Consider the following 11,203-nt stretch of genomic DNA (forward strand, 5'->3'; position numbering starts at 1 on the left):
AGCGCATCTCAATAATGACCTATGAACTTCTCTTTTAGGAAATTATCCAAACTTTTTTTAAACCCTGCTGAGCTAAGTGATTTCAGCACATTCTCCGGCAACAAATTCCAGAGTTGAATTACACATTGTGTGAAGAAATATTTTCTCCAGTTTTGTTTGTTTGTTTTTTTAAAATCTACTACTTAGCAGCTTCATCTCATGCCCCCTAGTCCTAGTATTTTTGGAAAGAGTGAACAAGCAATTCACATCTACTCTTTTCACACCACTCATTATTTTATACACTTCTATCCTATCACACCTGAGCCATCTCTTCTCCAAGCTGAAGAGCCCTAGCCACTTTAGCCTCTTCTCGTAGGGAAGTCGTTTCAAATCTTTTATCATTTTCATTGCCCTTACCGGTATCTTTTCTAATTCCACTATATCTTTTTTTCTCCCTTTCATGAGTCTGGACTTTGTATTATGCACAGGACAAATGGCACAGAACCTTGGGCTCCTTGCTCATCTTCTGTAGCCCAAGACTGGAGCATTTTTATTTGAACCATGTGGTACTACAGTACTTCCCACAGTTCAGAGTGCAACACTCTTGCGGATGCAACCCAAGATGCAGAATAGTACAAGGAGAAAAGTACCTCGGCACACATCATGCTTTTGCCCCTTTGTTATAAATTAATTACTGGGACACACACATGCTGTCCTTCAGTGTTATAAAGTAAAATGCAAATTTTCATTATTCGGTACGAGTATCTGTGCAAATGTGCCACATACTTGCCAAGGAACTTCAGAAACTTTGCCACAGGACTTCTTACTCTTATCAAAGGATGTATCCCTGAGCAGGACACTGGGGGCTGCAATTGAAATACACTATCATGGATTTCTGTTATTTGTGCAGCCATGCAACTCAGCAATATTTGCTGAAAACAACTGATTTTTCGAACTCATTCATCAGTTGAGCCATTGCTGACCTCTGTGATATATAATGTGAAACATTACTAAGATCCATATTTTACCTTCCATGAGAACCATTCCATGTGCTTTGATTGAAAAAAAACTTGTGAAAAAAACTGAGTCTTACAAAGAGTCTAAGCTGCCTTCAAACCAGCTAATTCCCCAACTTTGAAAGTTAAATGGCTAGATCGTATATTTTAAAATTTAGGGCTCCTTTTACTAAGGTGCGCTAGCGGTTTTAGCGTGCGCTTAGCACGTGCTACAATACTTCGGGCGCTGAACGCTAACTTGAGTATTTTTCATTTAGCGCATGGTTAGTGCACGCTAATCTTTAGCGCATGCTAAAAACGCTAGCGCACCTTAGTAAAAGGAGCCCTTAAATTCTACAGCAGTGTCCTGCAAACCTTTTAATGCCGCGACATACTAAACTTGGGGCCACGGCTGGAGGGCATCTGGAAATGCGTGGATGTCAATGCGATGACATCACGCGCATGTGTGATGTCATCACGTTGACGCCGGCATGTGCGCGGAGGCCCTGAAGACAGGGCCCTGAGCCTGCTCTTACTTGTGGGGGGGGTACTGGACGAGGAGAGCTGCGTAAAGGCGCTGGCGCCAGCTGATTGCCTCTCCTCCTCAGCATCTCACGGCACACCCAGTTTTCTCTGAGCATTCCCAGAGCCCTGACTAAGGCATGAGAAATCACCTCAAAGAGCAAGGAGGAACATCACATCTGCCCTTTTATATTCCAGGTGCAAAGTTCCCTGCTTGGCTCTCTCTTCACTTTTTCATAATTAGAGACTGTCTCCGAATTCAATTACTGGCTTTGCCTTCACCTCTTCCACTTTTTCATGGGAGCTGCAGCAGGCAGAAATAATGTTAATTAGCTTAAGTGGCTAACTATTGACAGCACTTAAATTTAGTAAAATTGTTATCCACAAACTGGTTCAAAGCTAGCTGGATATAAGTTGACTACTTGGCCACTGGCTCTCAAATTCTGAATATGGCACCTTAGGTTATGCATGCAAATTGGCGCGTACAGTAGATTTGTGCACACAACTTAATTAACAAGCCTAATTGATGCTGATCACTGGTAATTAGCACCCCATAATTGACACTAATTTTCATTAATTAGAGGTTATACACACAACTTGGTAGGCGCATTGTACAGAGTGTGGCCAGGGGAGTAGCTAGGATAGATCATGGACCTTCCTAAAATTTATACCCAATCTGCATTTGGGCCTGGTTTTCCTTGGCCTAAATGGGTGCACCTAAAAGTTATGACATGCAATGGCACTAAGCATGATTCTATAAGGTGCACATAACTTTTAGAGAACCGCACTACGCGCCATTCTAGTCAGTGCCAATCTTTTTGGCACTATATATAGAATCAGGCCCTGAGTAGCTTACTAAAAACATAGCCCAGATTTGTTTAAAAAAGAAATAACTAGATTGAAATAGCGGCACTAGAAAAGGTTCAAAAAGCGACCAAGATGAAAAAGGGGATGGAACTCCTCTCGTATGAGGAAAGACTAAAAAGGTTAGGGCTCTTCAGCCTGGAAAAGAAATGGCTGAAAGGCGATATGGTTGAAATCTACAAAATCTTGAGTGGAGTAGAATCGGTACAAGTGGATTGATTTTTCACTCCATCAAAAATTACAAAGACTAGGGGACACTCTATGAAGTTACAGGGAAATATTTCTAAAACCAATAGGAGGAAATATCAAATTAGTTTGGTGGTGCAGAAATGTTTCCACCGATTACGAATGATTTCTTCATTATCTAAATTACTTGACTCTTCATCATTAAATACTTTAATCCACTCTCTTGTTATCGCATCCCTGGATTACAGCAATGCCTTATACAAAGGGATAACTAAAAAAGAAATTAGACACTTACAGATAATCCATAACAAAGTGATCAAGATAGCTCATGCAAGAAAATTTGACCATGTGACCCCCCCCCCTGTTGATTGCTGCCCACTGGTTACCCATCGAACACAGAATTACATATAAACTTCTGCAATTAAGCTTTAAAACCCTTGAAACTAACCAACCCAAATTCATTAATAGACTTCTGATTCCATACTCTCCACAAAGAACTCTTTGGTCAGTCTCTCAATCTACTTGTTATTACATCTTTAAGACACATTAACACCTTAAATGCTTATATTTTCTCGTCACTGCGCCATCTCTTTGGAAATCTACTCCTAACCATTTAAGAAAAACCTCCTCTTTAAATTATTTCAAATCCGGGGAGGGGGGAATTGATTAGGGGTGGAGGGGAGGAAATGGGATGGAATGGGGAGGGGGGGAATGAAAGATTTGGAAGGGGTGGGGGTGGGGAGAGAGGAAGGGTGAGGGATTGGGGAGGGCTGGTGTTGGAAAGGGGTGAGAGGGGGGGTGACAGGGGAGGTTATGGTTTATTATATAAAATGTTTGAAGGAATGATAGAATTTTATAGAATATATGGATTAGAATTTTAACATTTGTAAAATCATTTGTAAAGAATATCTTTCTATATAATATATATGTATTTTTGCTTTATTCTTTCAATAAAATGTTTGAACATAAAATTATTTCAAATCCAATTTAAAAGCATTTCTGTTTAAAGATGCCTTTGGGCTCTAACCTTCCTCATAAGGACAACCTCTCTCTTTTTCCCTTTCAGCACAGATTCAGATCTCTTTCTTTTTTGAAAGAATTTACATTTCTCCCCCAATTCTGTTTCCCTTTTTTTGTCCTTTCTTACCTATCAATGATGTAAGAACATAAGAAGTTGCCTCCACTGAGGCAGACCAGAGGTCCATCTTGCCCAGCGGTCCGCTCCCGCGGCGGCCCGTTAGGCCCAATTGCCTGAACAGTGTCCCTGACTAATTTGTAACTGCCTCTAATCCTCTCCCTATAACCTCTCTCTACTCCTATCTGTACCCCTCAATCCCTTTGTCTTCCAGGTACCTATCCAAACCTTCTTTGAAGCCCTGTAGCGTGCTCCTGCTTATCACATCCTCCGGTAGCGCGTTCCATGTATCCACCACCCTCTGGGTGAAAAAGAACTTCCTGGCGTTTGTTCTAAACCTTCCCCCTTTCAATTTCTCTGAGTGCCCCCTTGTACTTGTGGTTCCCCATAATTTGAAAAATCTGTCCCTGTCTACTCTTTCTATGCCCTTCATGATCTTGAAGGTTTCTATCATGTCTCCTCTAAGTCTCCGCTTAATTCCTTCTGTTCCTGTTTTGTTTTGTAATTTTGTTAGTTTTATTACTAATTTGTTGGTTTTACCTTATGGTTTTAGCCTTGTTACTCACATTATGTTATACCCTTTTAATGTACTGTAAACCGCTAAGAAATTTTGATCTGGCAGTATAACAAATTTTTAATAAATGTGGAACGCATTGCCAGAGGTTGTGGTAAGAGCAGATAGCGTAGCTGATTTTAAGAAAGTTTTGGACAATTTCCTGGAGGAAAAGTCCATAGTCCATTATTGAGAAAGACACGGGGGTAGCCACTGCTTGCTCTAGGTGAGCGGCCTGGAATGTTGCTACTCTTTGGGTTTTGGCCATATACTAGGGATCTGGATTGGCCACCGTGAGAACAGACTACTGGACTTGGTGGACCATTGATCTGACCCAGTAAGGCTATTATGTTCTTATGATATATATTTTTTCATATTAACATCTCTCTTTTCTCATCTCTTGTATGACATAACTGTGGTACACATTTTTATTGTAATCCTGCCTTGAGTGGGAAAAATACCAGAAGGGCAGAATATTAAGATTTTGTGGAATAAATAAAATGAAATAAATTAATCGCGTTTCTCTAACTGGAATTTTCAGTGGTGCAAGGAGCAGAACTTCCTGATCCTCTAAATTTGTTTCTCCTTTTTTTAAAGTGACATCTACATGTTCCGTAAGGATGGAAAGTTGAAGCTGATGAATAATGGTATTGAAATACCAGCGAGCAGTCTTCCCCGCAACCTCGATTCTGGTAGGAATCACAGCAGCACTTTAGTGAATGCACCCTAAAAATGTATAACTCATATAGCCCCCACCTTAAAAAGATACTTCTTTAGCCAGTTGTTTAAAAATAATCTTCATTACAAACTATTCAAGGACCTGGAAAAGAGTCAAGGCTGCATTTCAGTTTGTCTAGGATAAAATGCAGAACTGCAAGTATTTAGCTCTGCTTGGTAGCATTGCCACAGTCTCTCAAGGGAAAACATAAAGTTCTGTTTCTCGTGAAATATCAGGTGATATTTCTCAGGCATTTTGCTTCTAGCTGCTTTCTCATCCTCTGCCAGGCCTGTGATAGAGCAGGCTCAAGCCAGAGCCCTGGCCTCCTCGGAGGTCACCTAAAATGTGAGAGTACCCTTAGGGAAGGTCTTTACAACTACCTGGGTTCATAGACCAAAGCGCGCGCCGACAACCCAGTGCAGACAACTGAGCGCAAGGCGGAAGCGTGCCGAAGAAAAACAGTATTTTAAGGGGCTCTGACGGGGGGGGGGTGTTGGTGGGGAACCCCCCACTTTACTTAACAGAGATCGCGCCGGCATTGTGGGGGGGTTTGTAACCCCCCTCATTTACAAAGAGCGATCTCTACCTGGGTTGCACATGCAGAATTGGGTTAGACATGATCACTGGAACACATGGTCTGCCTGGATCCCTACTGTACCCTTCAGAAATATGATGCCCAGGGGAGACAGTGTGTTCTTCCTCCTGTTTTAATTGAAGGTGCCCATAGAAAAAAATCTGCCGTTTTGTAGAGGGTCATTCTAACTCTGTTCTTATATTCTCCAAGGATGGATCATACCACTCTGCAAACTCTCCTTTTTCCCCCAACAAAACAATATTCCACTGGGCTCAGTCACATCACACTTCCAGGTAAAATACCCTCAAACACAAGTATGACAGCAGAGCTGTTGAGCTCTTTGCTTGCTCTGAGGGGGCTGCAAATTCCTCAGGGCTTAACAAAGGCTCAAGATCTCTCTTGAGGCTTCAGCTGACGGAATAGGATGATTCATCATGGGGACATTTTCATGGGACAATTCAGTGCTGAAACAGCCGCGCTGGACTGGCAGTGAAGAGACCGCCATGATTAATCGCTTTTTTGTTCCCTCGTCCTATACCTGACTGAGCCTTGATTATCCAGAGACCCATGAGAGTCAGCACTGTTACATTGATAAATAATTTGACACTTCCTGCTTAAAACCCCAAAAGTCAGAAGGATTGTGAGGCCCCTCTTTCACGGTCTGTATTCATACTAAAAATCAAGATCAAACAAGCTCTTGCCCTTCTGTTCCACAGGAGGTTTCTGTCCTCCCTGAGCTCGCCTTAGGACACCTGCGTTACGGTTTGACAGGTGTACCGCCCCAGTCAAACTCACCGGGTATTTAGAGCCATGAGCAAGAGCCCCTTGGAACTTTCCCTCCGCCTCATCAGATAAGTGAAAAAACGACCAGGTAATTAAACTGGGTTGTCAAGCTAGCATTTTAATATTTGGAAATATTAATTGGGAAGAATACATACTTTGTAAGTGGGTCTTAGCCAGATCTTATAATTTAAATAAAATATAAAATATAAATACTCCAGCTGATGAGGACCTTCAAGCTGCGTCAGGTGATTCAGGCCAGCAGCGTGCCAGATTTTAAAAGGAAATGGGATACACATGTTGTATCTCTAGGGGGGGTAAATTCAAGGGGCCACCGTTAGAGTGGGCAGACTTGATGGGCTATGGCCCTTTTCTGCCGTCATCTTCTATGTTTCTATGTTTCCTCTGAAGATGGCCAGAAATCCTTTTTAAGAAGCTTGGCAGGCAGCAGCAGCGTCAATAAGCTACAGATGCTGACACCAATTGACAGACTACTTTAACTAATAATGCAACATAGAGGAACACGATAGTTTGAACACAGTAGAGATACCCAGAATTGCTGAGGCTATGATAAACAAAGTAGAAATAAAACTGGAATTATCAGGATGTATGTAAATCTAAGATGAACATAGGACAAGATACAGGTATTATGTGTACAAATAAGTTGGATTTAGTTTGAACATAGTACATGATACTACTATTATATGTATATATAAGTAGGATGGTTGATTATGGTATAAATGTATCTATTGAAAATCATCTCAGAAAACGCTCTTTATTGTAACACCTTTACAGAAGCTCATGTAAACTACTCTGAATTGACTTCCCAGTCATTAGTAGCAGAATAGAAGCTTTCAATAAACAATAAAACAATAAATCACTAGTAAGTTATATGCTTATATCTTCAGCTTGATGAATGCCATTTTATGATTGGTTAGGTTTATTTATTTTTATGATTCATCAGTTTAGTGAGATACATCAAGATTTACATGGACCCTTGATGCAGGACCCCAAAACACAGCTCGTGTGGGATCCTTGCTCCACTATTGTTCTGTATATGAGTTGGATTTTATTCATTTTATAAAAGTTTCTTGCCAGCTTGGTCATCTTTGCTTTGTTTTTCTTGCTATTTGGTGCACATTTTTGTAAATTGTCCATCTCAGTACATGTCTCATAGGTTAATTCTAATCTGGTTGATTATTACGCTCCAGATACGAAGATTGATAAAAAAGGAGAAGGATTCCAGCTAATAGCTCCTGACTTTAGTCTCTGTTACAATGGAAAGAAATGCCAGGTATCTCATTTCCCTCATTATCAACATTTTATTATATAGAATGTAATATACATTCACATTCGTGCTGACTGTTTGTTTTTTGTACTAATTAAGGTTAAAATTGCTTTGTGGATGAAAGGAAAAACCGGTGGTATCTGCGGCAAACATGATTATGGACAGAAATATAAAATGCCTGATGGATACACAGCTAAAGATGAAGGGAGCTTTCTTCATTCTTGGATTGTGCCGGGAAACCACTGTTCTGGAGGTACAATAAATGATTTATGTTTAGTGGAATGAAGACATCTATAAAATTTCACAACTGGAATATATTTACAAGAATACCCCTTAGGTTAGAGTTTTGGTAACACTCCAGAAGCTTTACCTCCACCTGAATGTGGACAGAATAGGGGCATTTGCAAAGACAACATGTGCACATTATGAGAAAATGTGTTTTTTAAACATAATTTTGCATATCACTACACATGTTAAAAAGCATTATTAACATGCAAACACTTATAAGGTCATTTTTTAAACAGTCCTTAGACCGATGTTCTTCAATGCAAATCCCAGAGGCCAATGGCAGCCTCTGGAAACCTCTGGAGCAGCCCCATGGCTTTCTGGGTTGGGGGGGGGGGGGGTTCTGCTACTCTGCTGCTCTCCCCAGACTCAGGACAGAAAGGTAAAAGTGGATGGAAGAAAGAACCCTCCTGTTTGAAGGATAAGACGTTTCTCAACAGACAAAACAGAATGTATTTGGAAATGCTCACAACCTTGAAGATACCCTCCCCCCCCCCAATGAAGTTTGAAAGGTGGGCTGGTGGTGATAGATGTCATTGCCACACACTGGTCGTGAGTGTCATGGCCCTGCATGGGAAGATATTTGGTGGCTCTCATTCAGCTCATTAGAATCCAAAGTGGCCCTAGCTTAAAAACTAATGAAAACCACTGCCTTAGAGATCAGCACTGGGCTGGACATTTCACTGCCACTTTAAATTCATTTTCAGAGGAAGTGCACATAAAACTATATGTGTACTCCGATACAGGTACAGATTTATACATGCAGAAAAATGAGTGAGAAAGGGGCATCCTTTTGGCAGGGTCCACTATACACACACTATCCCGGATTCTACGTAGGATGTCTAAAGTTGGCCATGGATCCCAATTGTGTATAAACTAATTATTCAATTAGATGCTATCAATTATTAGAGTTAAATGGAGCTTATTGGTAGTAATTAGGAGTTACATGCACATTTGCCCTATACCCTATTCTGTAACACCCATGCCTAAATTTCATAGTGCGCAATTCAAAAAGAGAGCATGGACATGGGAAGGCTATGGGCACATCAGAGGTGTTCCCCGAAATTAGGCATGATGTTATAGAATACTTGGATATACTGGTACATGGCCAACTGCCATCAGTTAGACACAAGGATGTTCACCAGGCATAGGTCCTTGTGCCCAAAGTTGAGTGTGGGAATCCGCAATAAGCGCTATTCTATAACTTTAGGCACCATTTACTGGATCAGGCCCTATATACAGAATGTAGGCCTCAATATTGGGTACCTATTTGTCCAAACATACACATCAGGATTTTGAACATAAATCTCAAGATCTCGCTGCCAGATTTTTAGAGCGTGGCTATCCTGGCCCAGTCATTAAGAAAGCATACAAAAGAGCTTCCAATGTTTCCCGCACTACGCTCCTATCTTCACAACACCACCAGGATTCGTCAATAGTATGCGTTTTGCCTCACTCCAAATATGCTTTTCACATTAAACGCATTATTAAACACCATTGGAGCTTAATGCAGTACCATCCTGAATTTCAAGATCCCCCAAGATTTGCCTTTTCTAAGGGACCCAATTTGAGACAACAGTTAGTACATTCTCAATATATCCCTTTAGGAGTCTCGCGTACTAACACTGGTGATCAGCAATGGGCAGAACCCTAGGCTCATGCCTACTGTACCCAAAACACAATTCACCTAAAAAATACTTAAATCTAAAATCCAAATCCTGAAGCTCTAGTCCCAGTAGGAGCCTGGACTGAATGAGATGAGAGCTCAAAAATACTGGGGAAAACTTCTCGGTCAAAAACAGCTTTTAAAAATGTATGCAACAGATTCATGATAGTTGTGCAGGTTGATGGAATGTACAGTATAATTACTTTTTCTTAGCACTATAGTTCCATGTGGTTCAAACTGCCACTGCTTGATTTCTTACAGCTTGCAAACTGCAGCACACACCTATGAGACTGGATAAACAAATTGAGGCAGAGGGAGAGATTTCTAGATGCTACTCGGTTCGGTCTCCTTTGCAATGTATGGAAAAATGCTCACCAATCAAAACTATTCCTACTAAATTTGCCTTTCACTGCTTGGCAACCGGTAAGTCTATACTTAGAAAGAGAGTGAGACAGTAGAGAATGACACGGTGACAAAATTCATCACCGTTCCCGTCCCCGCGGATAACCGCGGGAAATAATGCCATACTCCAATGCCCCTTCAATCCCTACATTGGAGCACTTACTTTGTCGGCCCATGCTATCAGGCTTCATAAAAGAGGCCCTTAATGCACAGACACCTGTATTTATGAAAGGTTTTACCCACAGGTGCAAAGTAAGAGATTAGAGTTCAATGTACATATAAAATTAGTTACTCAAAAGTAATAACAAAACAGAAAATCTTTATCTAAACTTGAAATAAAAGAATCATGTGCTTTTTACATGCTTTAAAAATATACATTCCAAACATTGGTGCATAGATAACCTGTGCTTGTTTTCAGTTAGTTACTGATACAATCTGCATTTTTATGTAATGTGCATCTTTCTGGATTATTGGAAGATCCATATGGAAATGCCATACATTTAAACAAATTCATCTTTTATTTCATCGTGTTTACACTGTTTGGGTTCTTTTTCTACACAGGAACCTCTGTGGATATGCCTGAAAGATATATGAAGCTAGATAAGTCTGAAGACCTGATAGAGACAGTTGATGCCCATATTTCTTGCTCATGTGATAACCTGAAGTGCGCAACATAAAATGCATTCATTCTATTGATCAAGATGTCCCTTTGCTATAAGGGATCCACAGTCAGCTATTGGACTGGCACAGATAATATGCCTCTGAGGTCTTCTCACAAAGAAAATATTTTTTCCAATTAACCTCCAAAAGAGCATAAATAATATTGTATACTAGTGAAAGTATGTGATTTTCTAATAAATACATGCATTAGAAAATGCAACCATGGAAGTTAATGTTAATGTTATAAAGAAGTTAATGTTATAAAGAAAAAAATGTTATAAAGAAAAAAATGTATTGAGTGATATTTGAAAGCATTTATGTAGTCAGTGATTCCATAAACTGCCTGTTTTTGTTGTGTTTTTTTACGTTCATGGGATTTATACACATAACTTAGCTTGTAGTCATGGCTGAGTGGCTAAGGCAATGGACTTGAAATCTATTGGGGTCTTCCCATTCAAGTTCAAGTCCTGATGACTAAGGGGTTGCTCATTCATCTTAAGTCAGAGGAGTAGCCTAGTGGTTAATGCAGTAGACTTTAAACCAAAGGAACCAGATTTGAATTCCACTTTAACTTTTGATATATTGGTGGCTACATT

General features: G+C 40.3%; 1 protein-coding gene across 1 annotated transcript in view; it reads left to right on the forward strand.

Moving 5' to 3' along the window:
* The window catches only part of LOC117346767 (vitellogenin-A2-like), an 87,816-nt gene extending 77,060 nt beyond the window's left edge, over nt 1-10,756 (forward strand). The window contains exons 30-34 of the mRNA XM_033916847.1: nt 4,832-4,926; nt 7,518-7,600; nt 7,694-7,847; nt 9,807-9,968; nt 10,509-10,756. Of these exons, the coding sequence (XP_033772738.1) occupies nt 4,832-4,926; nt 7,518-7,600; nt 7,694-7,847; nt 9,807-9,968; nt 10,509-10,624 (610 nt within the window). The 3' untranslated portion in view covers nt 10,625-10,756. The remainder of the gene's footprint in view (nt 1-4,831; nt 4,927-7,517; nt 7,601-7,693; nt 7,848-9,806; nt 9,969-10,508) is intronic.
* Nucleotides 10,757-11,203: the final 447 nt, after the last annotated feature.

Source organism: Geotrypetes seraphini, chromosome 12 (genome assembly GCF_902459505.1).
Source record: "Geotrypetes seraphini chromosome 12, aGeoSer1.1, whole genome shotgun sequence".
In the NCBI taxonomy this organism is placed as follows: Eukaryota; Metazoa; Chordata; class Amphibia; order Gymnophiona; family Dermophiidae; genus Geotrypetes; species Geotrypetes seraphini.